This window comes from Salvia splendens, chromosome 14, assembly GCF_004379255.2.
Source record: "Salvia splendens isolate huo1 chromosome 14, SspV2, whole genome shotgun sequence".
In the NCBI taxonomy this organism is placed as follows: Eukaryota; Viridiplantae; Streptophyta; class Magnoliopsida; order Lamiales; family Lamiaceae; genus Salvia; species Salvia splendens.
Genome location: NC_056045.1, coordinates 11,600,156 through 11,626,351, shown reverse-complemented (window position 1 = coordinate 11,626,351; position 26,196 = coordinate 11,600,156). Strand labels below are relative to the sequence as shown.

The 26,196-nt window shown below is 39.1% G+C and overlaps 2 protein-coding genes across 2 annotated transcripts; both read right to left on the bottom strand.

Moving 5' to 3' along the window:
* Positions 1-16,423: 16,423 nt before the first annotated feature.
* Positions 16,424-17,567, bottom strand: LOC121764188 (protein FAR-RED IMPAIRED RESPONSE 1-like). Its single transcript, XM_042160245.1, has 3 exons — positions 17,502-17,567; positions 16,996-17,406; positions 16,424-16,876 (listed from the first exon to the last, which is right to left on the bottom strand). The coding sequence occupies exons 1-3, from the start codon at positions 17,565-17,567 to the stop codon at positions 16,424-16,426; spliced, it is 930 nt and encodes a 309-aa protein (XP_042016179.1).
* Positions 17,568-17,660: 93 nt separating this feature from the next.
* On the bottom strand, positions 17,661-19,169 carry LOC121764187 (protein FAR1-RELATED SEQUENCE 5-like). Its single transcript, XM_042160244.1, has 3 exons — positions 18,980-19,169; positions 18,102-18,834; positions 17,661-17,934 (listed from the first exon to the last, which is right to left on the bottom strand). Exons 1-3 carry the CDS (start codon positions 19,167-19,169, stop codon positions 17,661-17,663), a joined length of 1,197 nt encoding a protein of 398 aa, XP_042016178.1.
* Between the last annotated feature and the right edge of the window lie 7,027 nt (positions 19,170-26,196).

The window sequence follows — 26,196 nt, the reverse complement described above, 5'->3', positions numbered from 1 at the left end:
CCCCCTTGCATATGCCCGCTGCACGACGCGTGGAGCCGTCCCCTAGGATGACAGAGTAGGGCGACGTGGGTGTGATCTGCAGTCGGAGCTGTTGCACGCATTGCTCGGAGATGAAGCAATAGTTCTCCCCGCTATCCACCATTATCTTGACCTGCTGTTGGCCTATCCGTCCGAACAGCTTCATGGTGTTTGCCGTGTCTAAGCCATTTAAAGAAAGAACGGACAGCTCCGGTTTACTCAACTCGTCCATCTCCGTTGGTTCCTCGAGCTCCTGGTCCTGTACCGGCAGCTCGTCTTCCTCGCAGATGAGGACATTGAGGGTCTTGGGCGGGCACCTGTGAGTCGGGCTAAACTTGAGGCCGCACTTGACACAGGTGTCAGCCGCGATATGCCGCCTATATTCCTCCGGGGAGATGTTCCGGAAGCGTTTGGACACTGGCCGGGACGATCCTGTGGAAGAGAGCTGAGAGGGCGCGCTTGAGTATCCGGTGGTCGACGGGCGACGCTGTTGCCCGGTGTAGGGCTGCGACACCGTGTGGGCGGGGGCAGGGGCTGCCATCGGAGGATGCTGTGATGCGAGCATATCGATGTCTAGTGCCAATTCTACTGCATCTTCATATGATGTGATCTTTGCAGCCTTCATCCGGAGGCGCACCTCCGGGCGGAGGGCCGCCATGAAAAATCTGAGGTACTGGTGGCAGGCTATATCCGGTACCAGAGCGAGGCGTGCCTCGAATGCCGCTACATATTCTGCGAGGGAGCCCGTGTGCCAGACTGCTGCAAAGGCCTCGTACTCGTCCAGGGCCCCATTTCCCCCGAAACGCTTCATCAACTCACGAGCAAACAGGGCCCAGGAGAGGTCTGGATTCCGTCTCCGCAGAAGCTGATACCAGGGGAGGGCGGCGCCAGCCAACGCCACCATGGCTACGCCCACCCGCTTCTCGGGCGCCGTATCCGAAATCAGGAAGTATTGCTCCGCCCTTGCCAGCCATGCGAATTGCTACCGTCAAACGTCGGCATAGGGGATGGGGAATTGTTGCCGGTTGAAACTGAATTTGATTCCCGGTTCTCGGAGGACGCCTCGTCCGTCGGAGGGCCCTTAGCACCGGGGGTGAGGGACGCAAACCCTGTGCGCATCTTGACTAGCAAGGAGTCGAGCTTGGACTCCAATGTTTTGACCCGGTCGTTGAGAGTCTCGTTTGCCTTCTCCACCGCGTCAAGGCGAGAATCACCTCGAGAGTTCACCATTGTTCACCGCACCAATTGTTAGCGGAGTAAAGGCAGATAGATTGATGGGGCACGAGTTGTACCCACTGAGATGTAATCTCCACACGCACACGCACACACAATATGCTTGTAGAGGAAGTAGCGGACTTTTATTGATAGAAATCGAAGTAGCGAAAGACAATCCTCACTACGGAGGCCTACGACAATCCGTCGTCCAAAACAAATGATCACTAACTAAGATCCTATTCTCTTCTAGCGTCTCTATATTTATAGACTCTGGATCCAACAGAAAATAATTGCATTACAAGAAAATAGGAACAAACTAAAACAAACTATCCACTTCACACTCTTTCCTCGCTGCCTCCTTATTTTCCTCCACCTGCCGCGCCTGCCTCCCCAATCTTCTCCACCGGCCAAACCACCCCCTAGTTCCACGGCGGTAGACCCTCCATGCTCCAGGCGTATCATTCACACACCATGAGACAAGATTCCTTCCATGATAAGCACAAACACCCGTAGTAGACCTCCTATCATCCAAGTTTGATGCCCAGTCTGAGTTTGAAAAGGTAGAAATGTCACCAGTCGATTTCCTAATCTGAACTCCATGATCTAAAGTTCCTGAGAGATATCTCAAGATCCTTTTAACTGCCCTCCAATGTGTGTCCAATGGTTCTGCCATATACTGACTCACTTTGTTTACAGCAATGTTGATGTCTGGCCTAGTGATTGCAGCATATTGCAAGTCTCCAACTACGCTCCTGTAAAATTTTGAATCATATATAGGTTCCCCAGAATGCTTGCTCAACTCTGAACTTGAGATCATTGGAGTTGGACACCCCTTTGCACCTGTATGTCTTCCACCACATAAGAATGTCAAAATGTTCATGTTCACTAGCCTTGTATTGTTTCTCTGCTAAGTAACGAGCGAGCTCTGAGCTACCATCTTCATCATCATCATCCTCACTAGCAACACAGAATGTTACAAGAACTTTTACCAAGAAATCATAGATCAGTCGATCTATTCAACACTTGGCTAGCTGAAGTTGTTCGTGGTTGTGTTTGGTCGGCCATTGGAGTGAATTCTTTCTTATACAACTCAAATAAGTTAAAGATTGGCTTTCTCAACTCCTATACCAACTCATTTGCTCGTGCACCATCTTCAAACAATACTGCACATTCTTCATCTTTTGACTAGGATCCAGCATTGCAGCAATGTACAAAATTTTATTCATGTTTGGATTAAGCTCATATTCCTCTAACCAATACTTACCAAGCTTTTCCATCAACTTCTTGGTCATATATATAACCTCAGCATCTTCATCATTTTCCAACCTTTTTATGATAATGAATAAGTCACACATCTCTATAAAAAATGAATGTGATGTGGCGTATGTGGTGCTAGAGACAAGACGAGTCATATCATAAAACGAGTGGAAAAAACTACACATGTTCCTCACTTCAATCCAATCTTCTTCTCCAGGTACACCAACTGTGAGGTCGTTTTGTTTCAGGTTTCTCAAATCCCTAACAAACTGGGGAGTGACGTTGCTAAACCACTTCATAGCTGGCTCATATAGTAATGCCGCCTCAAGCATTAAGTAAGTCAGGTTCCATCTAGTAGTAGATCTTGACACAAGAATTTTTTAGTATCAACCTTACATACCTTGGCAATATCTTTGAAGGCCTAGCTAATGAACCCTTTATCCATTTCACGGATTCTTTAACTTGTACAACAGTCATGCCTATTTGTTTCATGTCGTCTTCGACAACCAAGTTAAGTATGTGTGCAACACACCTCTGATGAAAATATTTCCCATTGGCAACAAGCATGTCTCTCGCATTGAAGGTGGACTTCATTTCCTTGATTGCTACACCATTGTTTTTAACATTGTCCATGGTGCAACAAAAAAGCCTCTGTATACCCATGCCCCAGTTCGTAAGAGCCTTTATCAAAACCTTAGCAATATTATGATTAGTAATGTCAAAGAAGGTGATTATTTTCTTGTGCAGCCTCCAATCCTTGTCGATGAAATGTGATGTAACATAAATAAAGCTCGTGTCATTGACTCAATCCAACAGTCGGTAGTAATTGATACTCTACCTCTACCCATGCCTAGTCTGGAGAAAACCACTTTCAATAGTTCCCTCTCCTCTAGAAACATCTTCACACAATCAGATCTTATCGTGTATCTGCTCGGGATCTTAAAGTTTGGTAACATATCACGGCAGAATAAACGAAATCCCTCTCGTTCCACGCATCTGAATTGTTGTTCATCAAGAATAATCATCCTGCATAAAGCATATCTACCTCTTTCTTGGATGTCTTGCCGCAATTCATATTGGCTAAGTGGTGTTTGATTCTTTCACATAGCTGGTGTGCCATTGTTCTTCGAATCTTCAATCACTCTATCAAATTCTTTCCATATATCTGACCTGACTACGTGTTTATGCTTTTTTGATGCCTTCGGCACTATTCCCTCTCCCTCGAGCCCTAGTTGTTCAACTTCTATATCTTCAAGCATATCGAGGTTTGGCTGATAATTTTGCATCTTGGGTGAGAGACTCTAATTTTGCATCTTCAACTACAAGTCTAGACAAAGACACATACTTATTAGAGAAAGGACAAATGTAAAGAAGTAGTACTAACATTTACTAGAGCAGCAACTTGCAGAAAGCACAAAATCTACTCTACTACACACATAGACACATACAGATATATAAATATATGCCTAGCACATAATATATCAGATATACACACACACATAAATTGACTTGATCGCTATGCAATTTTCACAAGCCAGGTTTTTGAGAGCTTGCACTAGTACTCCGCTAAACATGACATAAAAATAAACAAGCCCTCTGGTATTTTTTTCGTATATTCTACATACTATTGCACCAATTCTCAACCTTTATTGATAATCATATCTGATTCAAAAACTTGTATTAAATATCGATAAATATCAAGTGTTTAAAATATAGAAATGATGAGTAGATACAACAGATTCATATATAACTCTACTAATCCAAGATTAAATTACTAAGCATTAGCACTAAAAACCATCAAACACAAACAATGAAACAAAACCAAATGCAACATTGATAATTCAAGATTATCATATGTTAACTGCTGCTTCACTTTCTTCCTGGTTTCTTAAATTCAAGGTCACCATTTCGTATAAATGGATTTTTTTATAGCTTATTTGAGCATAAACATATTTTAAGACAAGTTCCAGAGTCAACTGATTAACAGAATATATTGATATCCAAGGTCACATTTTTACGAGCAAATAGTCCTATAAAATAGACCACTATAAACACATACTATATTCGTATAAATATTCAAGTGACTTGAATCAAGTCAAACAACTCACTGTAGTCCACACTCCATAAAATTTTAGAACACAGAATCACATACACAAATGTAAAATGCACAATTACCTTTAACTCTGCCCAATAAATGTCAATGTGAGGTTTAGAAAGTTTTCTTTGGGGGAATACTTGAGGGAGAACTATCTTATGGAATATATCACTACATATATTGGCCGCGGCTCTGGAAGGATACAATCCGCATCAATATCAATAAATGGTTAGTAACTTCAAAAAGATTATAAAAACGTACTCCCTTTGTCTCATAAAAATATGTGCACTTTCTATTTCCGTCCGTCCCACAAAAATGTGCATTCCATTTTTTGAAAGTTATATCAATTAAATATTGTAGGTCTTATTGTCCACTAATTCTACTTTAACTACCATTCTCCTCCTCTCTCTTACTTTCACCATACCATTCTCCCCATCTCTCTTACTTTACCAATTTTGTCTTAATTCCCGTACCATCTCATCCGCTCATATTTTTATGGGACGGAGGTAATATTATTTATATTCACTTACTATCGAGGTGTATATACTTTCTTCCATATTCATCTAGCGGAGGTGGTAGTCGATGACCCCCAACTATATCTTGTTCTCCTTCGATATTATTTTGTTCCTCAGCATCATCCGCTAACAATTCAGCATCGGATCGGTCCAAGACATGCTCCAGTGGAGTGTCAATGGAAGATGAAGTTCTGCGTCTTGTATATCCTCCACGAGGCATTTCTACCATGCAAAAGATAGTACATTATTGTTCGATATAAATACTATAAACCGTAGAATACATTTGTGACATTTGCAACACATAATTTCTAACCAAAAATAATTTAAATCACCGAGTAATGAAGGTGTAACTATACACATTTCATTTAGTTATCAATAAGATGTCTTCTCAATGAAATTAAAGTTCACAACGGTTAAATAATAAATTTCTAAAAGTCATTCCATCACTTTTTTATACTCATTGTTTCCTATGGGTTATAAACAAACCAACTTCTATGCAAACGAACTTATAGCGTGTTAAAGATATCAGAAGCATGGCAATAACATTCAATAGATAACAAGCTAACAATGATTTGTCATGATCTTGCACATCACATAAGAAAATAACCCAAAAAACAGAAAAGCTGAAAAAGCATAAGGCCAGTTCATTCCTTAAACAGTGAGCATTCCTCTATGGATCATTTACTTTCAGGCCCCTTTTCGGTTAGCTTCACGATCATTTGTCATTTGATTGGGAGCTACTATCCATTTGATGCAAAAATAAAAACAGGATATTATAATAGAAATTGAACTTATTCACTTAATGCAGAAGAGTGAAATCATCAGCCTGATTGAATCAAGTAATCAATATCTATCAAGTAATCAATATCTTTGGCATATTACCTAATAAGGAATGTCCCAATTTCAGCCAAATATCTTAATCCGTACACAATCAAACATAAAATTCGTACACATGCAGATGCTAAACATAGGCTTTGAAGATCAAACATAAAATCAAACATGCAGTCGCCAATCTAATAAAGTAAACAATCAAAATAAACACAAATCCTCAATACCAAATAACAACGAAACCTCGCTGACGTCGAAGATCCGGCCCCCATCAATCCAAAAAACACAAACTAACACAATTGTTTACTAAAATTAAGAGCTCGATAGTTTTCAAAACTGCACCGTGGTTTTAATTTTGCTCGGAATGCAGCTGGAATTAGTGAGCACCGATAGTGCAGGGAAAAAAGTGTTTGGAAAAAGCAATTTTTTTAAAGTAAACATTTCTAATTAAGCTACAAGTAACATTACAGCTAAGTTGAGAGTTTATAGAATATCAACAGAAAATATAGTACTACGAAACAATTTATATTTTAATAATGATTGCAACATTAAAAATAAAATCTGAGCTAGCAATTCATGCTTACGAAGATAAGCTTCGAAAAGCTCCCCTGTGGGCTGTTGAGATTTCATAAATATATTCATACTTCATCACTCTTAAGATTCAGTAAATCCCGATAAGCAAACGAGGATTACAAATTGATAAGATAATCCAACCGTCAATCCACCAAAATGTATCCTTGAGGAAGTAAGTTGATCCACTTCTACTCTATCTGACGTCTCCTCTTAGTTGAGAAAGAATGATGTGGAAATGGGATTTTACAAATCCTGTGAATTCCATGATGTTGAGAGGAAGATAGGTGGCGGCCGGTAGAGAGGGAGGTTTGAGAATTAGGGCTCAATTTTTGTTTTCTAATTAACATTTCTTTTTCTAATGTATAGAAATAATTATATTGGCATATTTTAAAACGAATATGATTAATCCTCGTCACGATGCTATCACGTGCTCTTCGCATGAAAACCTGTATGTTGATTGATTACGCCATCCGCAATGGGGCGGACGATGGCGCGACCGATGGCGCGCATCGTCCGCGCCCGCCATCGTCCGCCCCATTGCGGGTCCGTGACATAGGCCGCGGATGATTGTCGCGCCCTATACTAAGGGCGCGGAGTATAGCGCAGACGATGCCCATCGTCCGCGCTATCGTCCTGCCCACTGTGGGCTAGGCGGACGATGGCACGCGGTTTCGTTTTTTTATAAATAGAGTTCATTTGTAATTTCATTTCACGATTTCACTTTCGAAACTTATTACATTTACATAAGTACTACGAAATGGATTCAAGTCCCAATAGTCCTATGTTTAGCGGAGAGGCGCGTTGGCCGGGTACAGAACCCGTCGAATATCGTTCGTTCGACGCCGACACCCAGTACGATCCCGATTTCAGTACGGAATCTTACGGGTTGTCTAACATGGAGCCGTCTCTAAACCGACCAAGCGCTCCCTCCCGCCGTGACGCCGCAGCGGCCGATCCCGAACCCGTCGCGACCGCTTCCGCCGCAGCCAAAAAGAAGCGGAACCGGCAGCGGGCGCAGAAGTTGACGCCTCCCGAAAAGTGAGATGAGTACGCCCCCGGTCGTACGAACTACACCGACGACGAAACCCTCATTTTGGCCCGGTGTTGGGTAGATATATCGGAAGACCCGATTTTTGCGAACAACCAGAGGCAGGTCGCGTACTGGGAGTGCATCGCCGATGAGGCCAAGCCGCCGACCGCGTACAAGCCAAACGTGAGCAACTCCGCAAGCACTGGGATCAAGTGACAGAAACTCTTCAGACACTCGTGTCCAGTCGACTCGCCGACTTGAAGATATTCATCGAACATATCGGCAGTTCCTCCGTAAGCCAACTGTCGTATGGCAACCGTGCATTTCTGCAGCGGCGATAGACCGATCCTTCCGGTGGCGTCGGTGCGGAGCTGGAAGTACTCATAATGCACCGAAAACACATTTACAATGCGCAAGAAAAGCTCCTTCTGCATTCTGAAACGTTGACGGAAAATTGTCGCCGGATAGCGTGGCTCCTTGGCAAAGTAATTGGCCTAGGTACTGCCGCCTGTACCTGTTCCCTCTGCTGTTGTTCAGCAATCTCTAATGCGCGCTCCACATCTGGACAATGATTGGGTTGCTCTCGTCGATGTCGGAATCGGAATCCGAATCCGAATCCGAATTGGGGGTAAAATTAAACATTTCTAGTGTGAAAAAAAATGTGAAATAAAGAAAGATGTAGGTGTGTGAAATGAAGGAGAGTAGATTGAGGTATTTATATAGGAGAAGAAAATTAAAAAATTAATAATTAAAAAAATGAAAATTGGCTCCGCCATCGGCCCAAGCCTCCGCAATGGAGGCCTATCGAGGGTCGACGCTGAGCCGATGGGGGCATCGGCTGAGCCCGTTTATCGGCGGAAGGGCGGAGGCGTTGGAGAAGGCCGATCGGCCTTCCCTCCGTAATGGAGGCCGATCGGTGGTGATGTGGTGGCCGATCGATCGGCTGTGGCAATCGGCCACCATTGCCAATGCCCTAACTATTATTTGAAATTTGGGTGGTTTCAGGGACGAGACGAGATAAGGTATGTTGCAAGCTAGTGTTCCCTAGCTATTATCCAACCATGTACCCCCTTGTAGACCGATGGGAAGCGGCTGTGAAACCCATTCACGGGCTTGCGAGTGAGTTTTGTTTATCATATTTTAAAATTTAATAGATATATATATATATATATATATATATATATAGGTTCCCCTTATTCCCACAACACCTTCTTAGTGTAGAACTAGAGACTAAATATTAGCCAATGGATTTTAATTTAGTGGCTGAGATTAAAGATCCTACATCTTAAATCCGAAATTCATCCCATGAATTAAATTGTTCAGCCAAGGGCATCTTAGTCTTTTATTAATGTGGTCAAATATGGTAAAAATGAGAGGGAGTTAATGACGGTATTGTGAATTAGGGTAAAAATCGCACCCATTCCACTTCCCGCTCTAATCTCCACCGCTTCAGCTTTACCCCCACTCTCTTCTCCGCCGTTTCACTACACCATTTCTCAACCGTAGCGCTCTCCCTTCCTTTCCTCAACACTATTCTTCTACAGATTCTCACCATGGTAGACACGAGGCGGAGCAAATTGAAGGGTATTCATTGTCGTTAATAATGGTTACATTCTACCAAAACGATTTGAACTAATCTCGTTCTTTTTTGTTGTAGATGAGCGGTCGTTGCGTTCCAACACTGGATCCGGTCACGGTGAGTTTAGTTCGTTCTTTAATTTAGTCCAGAATCTGGGTTTTGCAAATCGCGTGCCGGAACTTCAAATTAGTTCATTGCATGTGTTAATTTAGTTCAGATGCTGATTATCGTTTGTCTTATAATTAGTACCAAGACATTCCTCTGGAAAAACTACACCGCCACGCCCGCCAAAAGCCAAACCTAGTACTAGCCCACGCCGGATTGAACCAAACGTTTCGGGTGAGCTTACCCGAATTCTGGAATTTATATTTTTTTCACGGTTTCACTTGTATTTAGTTCACTGAGGTTCTTGTTTTTAAATGAAACTTTGATGAATTTGTTGGTTGAAGTATGTTGGACTAATGTACTGAACATATCAACCTATAAGATGAAATATGTTCAGATTCGTCTGAAGTATGGCCAAAATTGTTATGTTGGGTGAAGGTTTTATAGATGTTGGGTGAAGATTTTATCGATGTGTTATGAAGTATCTTCAGAAACGGCTGAATTCTGTCTAAAAGTGGTGAGTTGGGTGAAGGTTTTAAAGATGTGATCTGAATGTATACAATTATAAGATGAAGTCTTGACGACACTAGCTGAAGTAGTATGTATGTATATCTGAAGGTATACAATTATAAGATGAAATCTTTTCTGCATCTGATAAAGTATTTACTTCTGATTTGTGTCAGTTGGGGGTGTGTGAATGATTTATGTGTGTGGTATATGAAGTGTGTTCATTTTAAGGTGAACTTGTTCTAATCACTGTATTGTGTAAAGGTCATTAAAAATATGTGAATAAGATGAATACATGTGGTTGTATGATGAAATGAAATGATTATTTTATCTCTTTGATGGCGCTGGTATGATCCTTTTTCTTGCAGATAGAAACATAGAAAAAACTCATGCTAGTGCAAAGTCAGGGCCAGCTTCTAGCCGATTAGCCAAGTTACCACCACTCAACAAAATGCCGGATGTTATTCTAAAAGCACAAGGTAATATTGATATGGTTTGGATTGCATTGATGATATATGGAATGTGCAAAGAACTTTAGCGTTAACTTATCTTTCTTTTTGAAAGATAAGATAACGCTAAAGTATGTCCAAAATTGTTGTGTTGGGTGAAGGTTCTATAGATGTGTTATGAATTTGTTGGATAAAGTATGTTAAACTGCTATAAATGAACCTATCGACGTATAAGATGAAGTATGTTTAGATTCGGCTGAATTCTGTCCAAAATTGGTGAGTTGGGTGAAGGTTTTAAAGATGTGATCTGAACGTATACAATTGTAAGCTGAAATCTTGACGACACTAGCTGAAGTAGTATGTATGTATGTATATCTGAAGGTTTACAATTATAAGATGAAATCTTTTCTGCATCTGATGAAGTATTTACTTCTGATTTGTGTCAGTTGGGGGCTTGTGAATGATTTATGTGTGTGGTATATGAAGTGTGTTCATTTTAAGATGAACTTGTTCTAATCTCTGAATTGTGTCAAGGTCATTAAAAATATATGAATAAGATGAATAAATGTGGGTGTAGGATGAAATGAAATGATTATTTTATCTCTTTGATGGTGTTGGTATGATCCTTTTCTTGCAGATGGAAACATAGGAAAAACTCCTGCTAGTGCAAAGTCAACGCAATCTTCCAGCCGATTAGCCAAGCTACCACCACGCAACAAAATGTCGGATGTTATTCTAAAAGCACAAGGTAATAGTAATATGGTTTGGAAAAATATTGACAGGATGTGTATATGACACGACTTCTAAGAGCAATCCATTCTATGCATTTGATTCATCATGTATGATTTGTCTATTTGAACTTGGTGTGCATAGAGAAAACGATAGCTGCATCTAGAAAGGATATCGGTGCTGACACAAATAAAGGCGAAACTGTAAATGATCAACAAGAGATGGTTCAGAAATTACTTGATTCTTGTACGCCGGTCAGCGTGCTGAAAGGTTTGAATTACGAGACATTTATTGTTTGTTTGTTAAGTACAAAATGTGATACTTGTGAATCGAATTGAATAATTTGTTTTTGTGTGGTAGAAATGATGAAAACTGGTGGGTCGACGTTAGTATGTGGTGGAAATGATACAGCTGGGAGGAATCAGCAAATGATATTTATACCACAAGTAGAAGGTGAGTCATGCAATCGGTTGTGAGACCAAATTTTAGGTTCGCATATTGTATATAATGATGAATTAATTATTTAATAAGCTGAAGTATATCATAAAATGCATGTATGCAGTTTGGGAATAAAGTGGTTCTACGTTTTTGTTTATCATCTGATACTTTTAGGAGCTTCAAAAGTTGATGTAGAACGAGCTAATAAAGAAAGAAGGTCAAAACAGAACAACGACAGAGTACAGAAAGGCAAGTGCAGTAAAAACAATGATGGGAACAAAGTTTCTACTTCAGAAGCGAACAACGTCAGTGGCAACAATGATACTACTTCATGAGTCGATAATGCCAAAGGTGTGTTTTATTAAATTGTAATCGTAGTACATTCTGTATGGTTATACAGACTAACAAATAATTCTTATTTTAGGATCAAAGAGAAACAGAGCAATGGATGAAGAGTGTGTTGGGGAAGGTGATAAAGACTCCACAAAAGCTGGAGGAAAAGGGAAGAAACAGAGAAAGGAAGCTGCTAAGCAGTCAACTGGACAGAGGAGCAAATCAGCAAATTCTGATGATGAAGTCGAGAGTCTATGCTTAAAGAGAGGCCCCAGACAGTTTGTCAAAATGATGGGGATGCTAAACGATGAGCAGATGGCAGCCGTAGAAGAAATGGGGTTCATCCACCTAGTACACTACAAGGTGACATCAATTCCACATAAACTCGCGTATGAAATAATTGATGCCTTTGATCAAGACAGTTGCGGGGTGAAGTATCAACGTGGCATACTCCATCTCTGTCATGAAGACGTGCATGCGACATTTGGGTTGCCTAAAGGTCCAAATAGGATCAGGCCTAATGGCCATCAAAAGAAAGGGAAGTTCATTGATGAGCTTGCCGCTGCAGTGAAAAGGACACGGAAAAACCTGGGTCCAACGATTCTAATTGAAAAAATGCTAGGTCATACAGCAGGAGGGGAGTTTTCCAGGAAGAACTTTATCTTTCTTTTTGATTCTATCTTAGTCAACCCCGCGGCAGATGGTTATTGTAGCTCACAAATCATGGATTGCATTGATGATATATGGAATGTGCAGGAGTACAACTGGTGTGGGTATGTCTTGGACATGGTTGTAGCAGCTCATAAGAATTGGGCTACTGATAAGAGCAAGGCATTCACTGGCCCGATTTCTTTTGTTGTGGTAGGTTGAATATCTATTCATATTGGTCAAATTATTCGATTGTATGACGTATTCAGTACCTCCTAGTGAAATATTCTGACCAAAAGTTTGTCGTTGTAGCCTTGCTATGTGGATAGGATCATTTTGAGGACACGTCTCGTTCCACGTGCGTTCCCAACGATCAGGGGCTGGACGTCACAACTTCTGAACGAACGGCAGAAGATGGAACTCAACCCAGGGCCGTTCGGTAGAGGTCACAAGGAGCCAATCCTTGATGTGAAGAACTGGGGGTCAACTGAACATTTGAATAAAGTTTCCAACGGGGTGAAGTCCAGAGACAATATTGGCAGTGCACGTGAAAAACGTAGGCGTGCTTTTATGGATACCATGGACAAGACTGCAGATGCCATTGCCAAACTGATGAGAATGATGGAAGAGGTCTCTATTGATGTGGAGGATGACCAGTGCTCCAAAATTGCAGCAAAGGCTTCATTGAAGATGATTGGCGTGCACGCGATGGACCCAAAAGATGATGCGAATCAAGTAGAAAAGATGACGCAAGCTATGGAGGAAGAAGAAATTGTGAATCCTGACTTTCTTTCTGTCTTGGAGAAGGTGATGCGCGTGGCTGAGACAAGGAATAGATTGGCTACTGATGGAGCATCATTTGATTTTGGTTTTGACGTTGGTGGTAAACAGGTAGGTTGAAGACTGACTTTTCATGTGTTTTGGTGATGTGAACTTTATTTTTTTGGCAATTGTTAACGGGAATGTAATTCGTAGACATCTAACCTTGGTATGTAATGAATTAAATATGGCCCCTGCCGAACTGTGTGCGAACCAAATTAATATGTATTTTGTATAATGTTTCAACTCCCTAGCACCTGATATACTTACTTTTCGTGTGGTGTGATTGATTGGGGATGTCTTTAGTTTTTTTAATCTTTAACAGTTGGCAGGATCGTACTACACCACCAAGTTGCGTTAATTTAAATCACTGCTTCCCAAATGAGTCTCGTTCTTCAAAACAAAACTGGCAAATAGGTAAATAAATCTCTTGCAAAATTGTTTTGGACTTATTACATTGTTTGAAATAATCTGTCCTAATGTTGAACATAAATGTTAAATGAATGAACTTCTTTTCTCGCACTAGTGTAATCGCATTCGGGAAACTAATTTGTTCTATAGTCTGAAACATAGTTCGATAGCACTGAACTACAGTTAACCTATTGTTGATTAGTTAATGATAAAGCAAATTTGATGAACAAAATTCTTCAGAATATGTAACAAAGTTGTTTAGGGATGAAGACATTTAGCCATTTACTGAATTCGGTGAATACAATTGACAGGCTGTGCATATGACACCAACCGGTATCCACATCGACCAAAACACAACGTCCGTTGACATACTACAACAAGAAAAGGAGCCAAATTATAATAGGGTACATGTATTAATTTATGTGAACCAATTCTTCATTGTGTAATGGATGATCACATATGATGAACCAAATACTCTGTAATATGAAACAATATTTGGATTGTCTGAAGTATTTTAGCCAAACACTGAAATCTTACTCTACAACTGTCAGGGTGTTATGACGACGACAACAACTGACAATTATGTACAAAACGCAACTAGCAATTCCAGGCTACATCAAGATAAGCAGCGAAGTGATGTTGGAGTGCAGGTACAAATACTAAGTAAAAGTATGACTTTTTGTTTATTGATAATAGTTGAAACAAAACGTTTACATATACGTTTCCTAATAGAATTTTAGTGTGGAGGCGGAAATACAGTCTGTATTGGATGCGTTTCAAGAAATAGATGTCGATGATGATTTCGTGACTAAGGTTGAATGCCAAATCAAATGATGGCGTGCCTGTCTCAGCAACTCCAGTGCAAACAACAACGCTAGTAGTTTATGACAAAAACAAGGTAAGGATTTACAAAGGCAGGTTAGAAATGGCATTATTTTGAAACGAATGTTACACTGTCTTGAAGTGCTTTTATAACTACGAAATGTAGAGCAAAAATGTGATGGAGAAGATGGATGTACGTAAGCGAACGCAGAGGAAAGTTTCCAACGCGTTACGATCTCCATACGCCGTACGACCAGTCAAGCTCACAAATAAGCTATCTCAAGAGGAGAGTGAAGCATATTATTGGATTCTTACTACCAATAAAACAGACGAGTATGATTTCTTATTTTGTTATAATTTGAAGTAAAGTGATTATAGGGTGAACAATATATAATGAATAAATTACAACACAAACTATACTTTTGAAAACTAATGTGCTGGTTTATTTTATATGAAGAAGCCACTACAACACGTGTTTAAAAATGCGCAGGAATATGCTCGTTTACGATGACGATGTTGTCAAAGTTACAAAACTGGAATTATGTTCGTTAATGCCTCGGAAGTTAGTAGTGGTTGGAGTTATCGATGCATGGGCTTCCTACATGAATAACATGGAAGAGGGGCGACAACCGTACTCTTCAAGACGACTATTCTTCACAACGTACCCATGTGTAAGTACACATGGTTAATATACATGAATTCTACGTGCAGTGCGGTGCCTGACTTTGTTAATGTACAGCTGTACACCATTGTGACAAGGCCTCAAAATGTTGACACCAACACCATATGTGCTAAGTTTTGTAACTACTTAGAAGCCGAAGTGAAGGGAATTCCTAATTACAATTGGGTAGACGTGCAAACGGTAAAATACATGGATAATGGAACTTCTGGCATGTCTAAGATTTGAATAGGTTTTCTTCTCAATATTTACTATGTCATTTCATGCTTCATACTATTTCATTGAATAGGTCTTCTTCCCGATATGTGCAAATGAACACTACTATGCTGTATGTTATTGCTTTCAAAGAAGAGCTGTCACTGTTATAGACAATTTAAAAAATGGGGACGACAACGATATTACAAAGAACTACGGAGACATTCCAGAGACACTGGTCAGTGTTCTTTGCTTCTATAGTGAACGTTCTTCCTACATAACAAAATAATAAATCTCTGAACTCAGATTTACTGTGTCTGCAGAGGTTGTTTTTCTGTCATTATTTGACACAGATTGGCCTTGTACAACAATGCAAAACCATTTCCTCTGCAAGAATAGAGAGGATGGCAATGCCATGGAGGACAAAAATGAATGGTGTCTATTGTGGTGTCTTTCTGATGAGACACATGGAAACGTACAAGGGTGAAAGCGTTGAATATTGGAATTGTGGGCTAAAAAAAACTAGCAAAGGATTACTGCAGAGCTTGAGGGCCAAATACTGTTCAACTTTGATGAATGCAATAATCAGTCATGAATGCCTCAACAACAAGCGCATCACAACGAGATACTACGTAGAGGAAAGCAAAAACAAGGACATTGATGTTGAAATGATGATAACATGTTACCTTAAGAAGAAGTGATGTTTTGTTATTTGAAATCGGAACAATTTTTCCCATAAACCGAATAGTCTAAATCTTCTTGTGTTTTATGCTTAATGTAACCAAAACTGGTATATTGAGACCGTTTCAGTTTTTAGTCATTTTTATTAGCTTAAATAATATATGATGGAATGTTTATACTGAGGGCTGCGGAAACATGGTTTTACTATGAATTAAGTTGACTACAATATGAATAAACATTTTATGAGTTCAATAAAACATAGTTGATAATATATAGAGATCACAGAATATTAAAAATTGTTCATTCTGTGTAGATATTTATTCATCAAACCAGCATATTAGTTCATCCAGGTAGAACGTAGTTTGAATGGCGTAATTACTTCATTTGTTATGAAACTATGTTCATCGCAACAGAAAATATATTAATCTAAGAAAAATATAAAAAAGTTATAAAACAGAGAAAATACATCAACACATCGTGACGAAAGATATCTAGTATTACTTTGTCTTCTGCTTCTCCTTAATCTTTTTGCAATTTCTTGCATCATGATTACCAACCTCGCCGCATTCGGCACATTTACGACCAGACTTTGCCTTCATCTTCATAGCTTGCTCAAGGCGTGTAAGAGGCCGTCTTCCTGAACCCTTGGTTTTGACAACGTCGGGAGGATGGACATCTATTTCGCTAGGGGCTTGAGACCCATATAAATTCTCAATCATCTGCCTCTTATCACTAATAGACAATACAATCCCTTCACCGAATATCGCTTTCTTCCCTTCAGCAATAATTTGTCTGAATGCACGAATTTGGTCAACGTTTCCCTTAATAGTCTGTGCAACCTCAAAATAATCACCATGCATATCCCTCCATTCTTGTGTTGCCAAATCGATAATGAGAGCTTTTTCAATATCGTCAACAAAACCACAATGAACAGGCTTGACAAAATTAGACTTCAACCAACGTCCCCCATGTAAGTGATCAGGAACCAGCTTCAATTTTTTGTTTCGTAAGACCCAAAAAATATGGCTGCATACGAGTCCAAGTCTTTGAAATAGTTTACACCACATACATATGAATCTCTAGTGGCGGAATAAGACACGGACCAATCCTTAGAGAACTTGTCATTGATCACATATATTTCAGTGTCATCCTCGATTGAAGTCTTTACCATGGTGCAACAATCAATTGCGTCTTCAATCTCTTCCTGAATTGCCTTAAACCCACCGTCACTGTAGATTGTTGACGCATGCCTCTCAAGTGCAGAATTTGTTTTCAACATTGGGGTAGTGTTGGAGTCATGATATTCAAACCTGTTGCTATTGCTCCTTTGGGCATCCAATGCATTGTTGTAATGCATAAGAAACTCGACTAGATTACATCGAGACTTAGTGTATCTCTTGAAGAAACTGTTCTGAGACTCGGATACAGAGGTGGTCTTAATCAATGAACTCATTGGAAAATCCCTGAAGTAGGCTGGAACCTGTATATCGTCGCATATGCAGATAGATTCATAATTACATTAAATAAGATCATAACTAAGCAAAATTTGTACAGCGCAGTATGTTGTGGACATACCCAGAATTTTCGATTGGCAAACATTGTCGAAAACCACTCGTTGTTTGTAAGGCCGTATTTTTCCATAATTTCTTGCCAGGTTTCTTCGAATTCTTCAGGATCTGTCAACTCCGACCACACACATTTATTTAACTCCTTCTTTAAATCCTCATTGTGGAGCTAATTCTTGGGCAATTTTTCAACGACCTTAAACATGATGTGCCACATGCACCATCGATGTCTTGTATCAACTAGAACACTATCAACAGCCACCTTCATTCCCAAATCCTGATCAGTAATGATCAATTTGGGAGCAGCGCCCATGCATTTAACAAACTTTTTGAACAACCATTCGAAAGAAGGAGCATTCTCTTTTGATAACAATCCTGCACCAAATGTAACGGCTCTGCCCTGATTGTCTTTGCCCGTGAATGGTGCAAAAATCATACAATACCTACATTCCATCAAAAAGGGACACATATCATAGTGGATAAAATAGTTCATCCCGTAATTATGTTATATCACCCGGAACTATAAATAATTCATCATTCAAACATAAACAAATATAACTAATCAAACAAAATGGAGCAATCTAAAACAGTGACTGCTTATTGGTCGTACCTATTTGTTGAGTAGGTTGTGTCGAAAGAGACAATGTCACCGTACAAATGGTAATTGTGCTTGGCAATAGGATCACACCAGAAAAGACGTGTAAGCCTACCCTTAGAGTTTACCTCAAAGTCGTAGGTGAACGACGAGCATATCTCCTTCTTCCGCTTCATATCATTTAATACCATTTGCGCATCAGCACCATCCACATATGCTCTAAGATCACGCCTATAGTTGCGAACCTCGACAATGGTGCATCCGACGTAATCCAAACCACCTAAGACCTCGCTAAGCAGACTAAAAGTCAACGTGGGCCCGATATTTGCACTTGCGCAATCTGCTATGAATTTCTGATGCACTGGGTCAATATTGCGATTGAGCCTCATAAATCGCTTGTGACGTAATTGAACCATATCGTGATTATGTCGAACTTCAAACTGTTTAACAACATAACCAGTACCCTTGCAAAACTTAAAAGCAACTTTAGCCTTACAAAGACACTTTCTAGATGAACGTCTACGTATAGTCTCAGGCTGTTTATAATTCACTCGCTTCTCACCTTCTCTACTACACACAACGTATAGCCATGTGACCAGATCTCCAACCCTTTTAGATCCACGTTTACGGGTGTCAAACCTTACCTGCCGTGCATATTTATTATAGAAGACTGTAGCATCATCCAAGGTATGAAAAACCTGGCCAATATGTGGCTTCATTTGGGAAGGACATTCAGGGATGTATGACACTGAGATTAAAAAAAGAGTTCATTCATTAAGAAGTTTATTTCATCCAATACGAAATATGTTTCACTACAACGAACAAAAGTATACATCAATATGTTTTATATGACAAATATTAACTGCGATAAACAGAAGAAGTATTCCTAGTACCTGGCTCTAGTTCTTCATCCTCGGATGAATCGGAGTCAGAATCAAAAAGTGAGCCACCAACCGGAGATTGTAACTCATCGAAAATAGACCCATGATTGTCGTTAATATTTTCTATAGAAGTAGTTCCATGTATTTTTCTTGCTTCGGGAAAAAATTCAGTTGTGTGAGAAGGATTGCTCGAGTCGTCCATTGATGAACTAGTAAAGTTCGTTTTATGCGTAAAGCTGTTTGACGAATCCATACAACCAAATAAGACGAAGAAGTAGAGATGCGATAGCTGAAGATTGCGAATGAATGGAATTGGGATTAGTTTATATAGAGACAATGAACTCTGCAAATTAGCATATTCAATGGAACATGCAGAGTGTCTTAGAATCGTGTGAATATCAGTATCATATTCACATGAATATTGCGAATGAATGGAATTGGGATTAGTTTATGTAGAGATATTGGAATCTGAAAATTAGCAGATTGAATCGTGTGAATATTATGCAATCATATTAACATGTTTGAATATATTTCAAGATTGAATTAACTTGTGAAGAGGGCATTAAAATCGTGTGAAATGCATTCCCAAATTAACTTGTCTGAAATCAAGGAAATGACAATAACTGCCAAAGTTAAAATTACAAAATCATCCCACACGTTATTTTTATAATATTATATTCAATGTAGGCAATATTTAATAATATTTGAGAGAATTAATTATGACCATAAGATTAACAAAATGGGTGGACATGATTTGTTCTCTAGTTCGGTCGTTTAAATTGGTTCGACATTGAATATAATCCTATATATATATATATATATATGGATGAGTTTGTGTTAAAATGACAACACCATTTAAGATGACATTGTACCACCAAGGACAGTCGTTAGATTTAGGAGCAGATTCAACCTCAGCCTGCCACGTGGCAGACTTGCTTGCCTATGTATCGTAGATTGCTTGATTATCTTTGGCATCGTATCGCAGATTGTTTGAAACCATATGCCGAGTTGCTTGCCCATGTATCGAAGAATGCTTGCATATGTATCGCAGATTGCTTGCCTATATTGTCATTTTAACTATGGTGTCACTATAGTTCTATGATTTCGTATCTCATATTGCTTGGAACCATATGCCGAATTGCTTGCCTATGTATCATATATTGCTTGCATATGTATTGCATGTTACTTGTTGTCATGTTGTCACTTTAAATGTGGTGTCACCCTAACGCACCCCTATAGGGATGTATGTATTCACTTTCAACTTGCAAATATTGTTCAAATTAAAATACCTTGTGATCTAATTGTTAGATTAATGCCACATGTCATCTAATAATATAGATTATTAGTCAAATAATGTAACTTAGCTAAAATGTATTATTTTTCTTACGTAGGGCACTTTTAGGTCATAGTTAGTTCATTTTTAAGTCATGCTAACAAAGCATGGCCTAAAATGATCTTAGCATGACATTAACCAAAATATTATAATATGACCTAAAATTGCTTAATTATGACCTTCCGTGTTTTTGGTTAATTATTGACCATTAGATCATCTAATCCTAGGGCCAAGATTTGGGCTGCATTTCTGGATTTAAATGCATTTTTATTTTGATCATCTCCCTATATATATATGACCAAATTACCCTACACAAGCAATATCTTGTACATTAACATGCAATCCGGACTCTATTTCTACAACTCAATCTCAAGCGTCCATATAGAGATCTAACGGTTGTTATTTGTGGTAAGATGTCACTTTAGATCTAACGGTTCTTACCACAGATAACAACCGTTAGATCTCTATATGGACGCTTGGGTGCATTTGGGTGCCACCATAATTAAAGTGACATCTTACCACCAATAACAACCGTTAGATCTCTATATGGACGCTTGAGATTGAGTTGTAGAAATAGAGTCTGGATTGCATGTTAATGTACAAGATATTGCTTGTGTTGGATAATTTGGTCATTTTACTATATTTGAAACTGAATTAGATTGGAAAAACCCACTAGTTTAGGTGTATTATATTGGTTGAATTAAAATCTAGATTGCAACGAGTCTCTCTTCCCCACTCCTCCATTAATCTCTCTTCCCTACTCCTCAATTACTCTCTCTTCAACCACCAGCCAGTGGCGAAGCCACATGGGAACAAGGGGTACCACTGTACCCCAAAACTTATCATCATAATGAATTTAGGTATACCTAATAACAATTCGCATCCTTGGTCCAGCGGTAATCCGCTCTTATTTAGCATAGTAGTCCCAAGTTCGATTCCTAACAAATGCCCTTGTATATCTTTTTTCCCACTGCTCCTTCATCCTTCATTTGTTTATTCAAATCTTTTGTGTTTTTTTATTTACTCTCCTAATTTTGTTTATTCAAATCTTTTATGTTTTTTTATTTACTCTCCTAATTTTGTTTATTCAAATCTTCCTACTGCTCCTTCATTTGTTTATTCAAATCTTTTGTGTTTTTTTATTTACTCTCCTAATTTTGTTTATTCAAATCTTTTTATCTTTTTTATATGGACTCTAAAATAGAAACCCATTTAATGCACACATCTTTTGTTTATTAAATCTCATGCATTTCTATATTTTTCATTCTTTTTTTATATTCTAATTCATTTGAAATCTACACTATTCACATATATATTTATATTTTCTATTTTTTCAAATCTTTAAAAACATTTTTTACACCTGCATCATCAATTCACACATATATTGATTCTTTCTGTTTTCAAATCTTTAAAAGATATTTTCCATTATCTTGATTATTTTAGCTTTTAAAAAATATTATAATGTATTTTAGTTGCATATCGTTTAGTCACAACATATATCCAATCTCTTCTTATGCACATATCTATAATGTTTTTAATAACTAAAATAAAATAATCAATTATGATTGAGAAAACAAATTAAAGAAAATAAAAGGAATCAATTAGATTTTGAAGCTTCGAAGTGTTATAATTATTTATGGTACCTCAAACAGAAAATCCTGGATCCGCCACTGCCACCAGCCGTTCTTCTCCTTTCGTAAAACCCTTATCAGCAAGTTTGAGACGACTTTGACCAGCCGATTCTTCATTAAAGAGCGTTGCCCTGGACTCCGCGACTGGGAATATAATTTAGCCGTTAGATTTTCAGATCAGAACAGGGTGTGTTCTACCCCTCTATTATCAACTACGTTTTCCTATCTTTGTTGCTGTGTATTGAACTCCCAATGTAGACCCATAAGGTTCTTTTTTTCGATTCTTCTTAGTTGTTGGTCCATTTTTGTTGTTTTTCGATTGGCCTGAGTTATTTTTCGATTATTCTGAGTTGTTGCTCTATTTTGTTGAAAACTTGCTCGGCTGGTGCGAACTAACCGGGGATCGATTTTATTCATACTTTAAATTGAGCATCGTAGCTCAAATTTTCTTAGATTTTGCCGTGAATTGAGAATTGTGACTCGATTTTTACTCGTTTGTCATTTTGCTCCATTTTGATTTACTTCGTATATTGCTTGCTGACAAAACTACAATCGCAGCATTGCTGCATTTAGAGAAGAGAAAAATATCTTGGAGAAAAGACTTATTCTGTTTCTTATTGATTGAATTAAAAGATACAACCGAGAGCACCACCTTATATACTAAGCCTATGGTGGTGTAGCTACAACAAGAACACACAATAACAAACGGAACTAACCATCTAACTAATACAACGGTTTAACTAACTAACTGAACCTCCAACAGCTCATTGACAGCTGTACAAACTCTGTTAACTTCTATCTTCAATATCACGAGCTAAGTGTAGCATGAGCTGAATCTCGGTGCACGGTATATTTCTAATAGTCCCCCCTCAAGATGGACTATAGACCGATGTAAAGTCCATCTTGAACAAAAGATTATGAAACGGACCTGAAGCTAGGGGTTTAGTAAAAATGTCTGCGAGTTGAAGATCGTTCTTGACGTGCATTGGTTTAATAACTCCTTCGACCAGCTTCTCCCTAACCGTGTGACAGTCAATCTCAATGTGCTTAGTTCGCTCGTGAAAAACAGGATTTGAGCTGATATAAACCGCTGCTTGATTGTCACAATAAAGAGGCACTGGCAGCTTTATCTCTATGTTAAAGTCTTTAAGCAAGGCAATTATCCAGACCACTTCACAACAAGCAAGCGCCATCGCACGATACTCAGCCTCTGCTGAGGATCTTGACACGGTATGTTGTTTCTTTGATCTCCAAGATATAAGGGAGGTGCCTAGAAATAGGCAAAAGCCAGATATACTCCTTCTAGTGTCAGGGCAGGCAGCCCAGTCGGCATCCGAAAATATACTCAAAGATAGATCTGATTTTGTTGAGTAGTGCAAACCATGACCAATAGTTCCCTTTAGGTAGCGCAAAACCTTTTCAGCAGCAAGCATGTGTCCAGTGTGAGGCTTGGACAAATATTGACTCAATTTATTAACAGCAAAAGTGATGTCCGGTCGAGTTATACACAAGTATACAAGTCGACCTACCAGCCTTCTATAAGTAGTTGGATCATCGAGGACTTCACCATCTTCCTGTTGTAGATGTTTAGTTGAATCCATTGGTGTAGTTGAGGGTTTACAACCAAGAAGGCCAGAGTCAGACACAAGGTCTAGAGCATACTTGTGCTGTGAGATAAACAAACCACTCTTATTCCTTGCTATTTCGATTCCCAGAAAATATTTGGGATTCCCCAGATCCTTCAATTTAAAATGAGCAGCAAGAAAGTCTTTGAAGCTGGCAATAAGTGTTGTATCACTGCTAGCAATAAGAATATCATCCACGTATATTACCACTCCAAAGAAACCACCATTTTCTGATCTCTTGTAGAAATAAGAATGGTCAGATGCTGATTGAGACAAGCCAAAACCAGACAAAACTTGAGAAAACTTCAAGTACCACTGCCTTGAAGCCTGTTTTAAACCATAAAGTGACTTCTTCAATCGACAAACTAGTCTTCCAGAACCTGATGGTGGCTGTTGGACCTCTAATCCAGGAGGTAGGCTCATGTATATTTCCTCATCAAGATCACCATATAGGAAAGCGTTGTTGATGTCTAAATGAGCAAGATGCCAACCATTGACAGCAGCTAAGGCTAAGAGCAGCTTCACTGTGGTGAGCTTAGCAACGGGTGAGAATGTATCATGAAAATCCACCCCTGCCTGCTGTGTAAAACCCTTTGCAACTAGCCGTGCCTTATACCTTTCCACCGTAGCATCTGCCTTAAATTTGATCTTGTAAACCCACTTGCAAGATATAGGAATCTTTCCTGGTGGTAAGGTAGTGATTAGCCATGTGTCAGTTCTCACCAAGGCTTGTAATTCCTCTTGCATAGCCAATATCCACTCAGGGTGTTGGGCTGCTTGTTTGTAGGAAGTGGGTTCAGTGAGGTTTGAAAGAAGGATGATGAATTTTTGGTAAGGCTGAGAAAGTTTGTCCAAAGAGAAGTATGATGAGATGGGATATTTTGATGATGAGACAACAGCGTTGCATATATAATCAGTAAGGTGAGAAGGTTTCTTGAGTGTTCTTCCAGAAGAGGATTGGATAGGTGGTGATATGTCACTGTTGGTTTTAGAGTTATCAGTCTGTGGATTAGATTGGAGAGGCAGAATATTTTGTGAAGAGCTGGTGATATGTGGAGAATTATGATCAGGAAATAAAGAAGGTGGCTGGTGTGAAAGAGGAAATTCACACTCATGGAACACAACATTTCGGCTAATGAATATATGGTTAGTCTCCAAATCCATGACTTTGTAACCTTTATATTCAGAGGGATATCCAATGAATACACACTTTATAGCTCTTGGAGAAAATTTGTTTTTGCTCTTGTCTAAAGTTGAGGCAAAGCAAAGGCAACCAAACACCTTAAGATGTGAATAATTTGCTGATTTTCTGAATAGGACTTGAAAAGGTGTGGAGTTGTTTGGAAGAGCTGAGGAGGGTAGTCTGTTTATTAAGAAAGATGCTGTGAGTATGCATTTTCCCCAGAATTCTAAAGAGAGATGGGATTGGAATAACAAACTCCTTGCAACATTCAATAGGTGTTGGTGCTTCCTCTCAACTCTAGCGTTTTGTTGAGGTGTTTCTACACAAGAACGCTGGATGACAGTTCCATATTCAGAGAGCAAATTGGTGAGGTTAAATTCTGGTGCATTATCACTCCTCAAGATTTTGATTTTCTTGGAAAATTGAGTGTGCACAGTGGCAAAGAATTGAGTCATTATGGATTGAACCTCTGATTTTTTAGAGAAGAGAAAAGTCCATACAAATCTTGAGTGATCATCCACTATGGTTAGAAAGAATTTATGTCCAGTGTGTGTAGGGGTTGAAAAAGGTCCCCAAACATTACAATGAATCATGTCAAAAATATCAGATGAATTGTGTGTAGATATAGGAAAAGGTAGCTTTTTCTGTTTGGCTAAGGGACATATGTGACAAGAAGATAAATGTGTGTTTGAAGTAGGCAAAGAATCTGATATCAACTTCATTTTATTCAAAGATGGATGGCCCAAACGTTGGTGCCATATATCAAGGCTTACTACAGCATTTACAGAAGCCAAATGAGTATAGGATGAAGAGCTATCAGGTATACTACTGGAAGAGTATGTTCTGTTATGATCAACAGTAGATGATGAAGCAGCAAGCTCAAGGATGTAAAGATTTCCCACACGATTACCCCTCCCAATCAGAATCCCCTGTGTAGCTTCCTGAATTTTGAACTGATTGTGAGTAAAAGAAACAGTGTAAGAGGAGTTTTTGGTGAGAGAGCTGGCAGATATTAAATTGAAAGAGAATGATGGAACATATAGAGCTGAGGATAGGGTAATCAGAGGAGTTAATTTGATAGTACCTATGTGAGTCACAGGTGCTGTCTGTCCATTTGGAAGGTTCACAGAGGCATTAGCTATTGGAGATATAGAAGAGAAAAGAGATTGATCATAGCATACATGGTGAGTAGCACCTGTATCTAAAATCCAAGTAGATGAACTGGAATATGATGATTTAACAGAATTAATGGTGGAGGAGAAAGAAACTGTACCAGAAAAAGAGCTAGGTGGCTGTGCAGTAGATTCAGGTGGAGGGTTGGAATTCTGAGTGTGTAATTGACTCTGCAAGAGGTTCACAAGTTGTTGATACTGATCCATGCTAGGCAAATTCATAGCATTCAGAGGAGATTGCAACTCTGAACCAGATGAGTTTTCTTCAACAAAATTCACAGATTT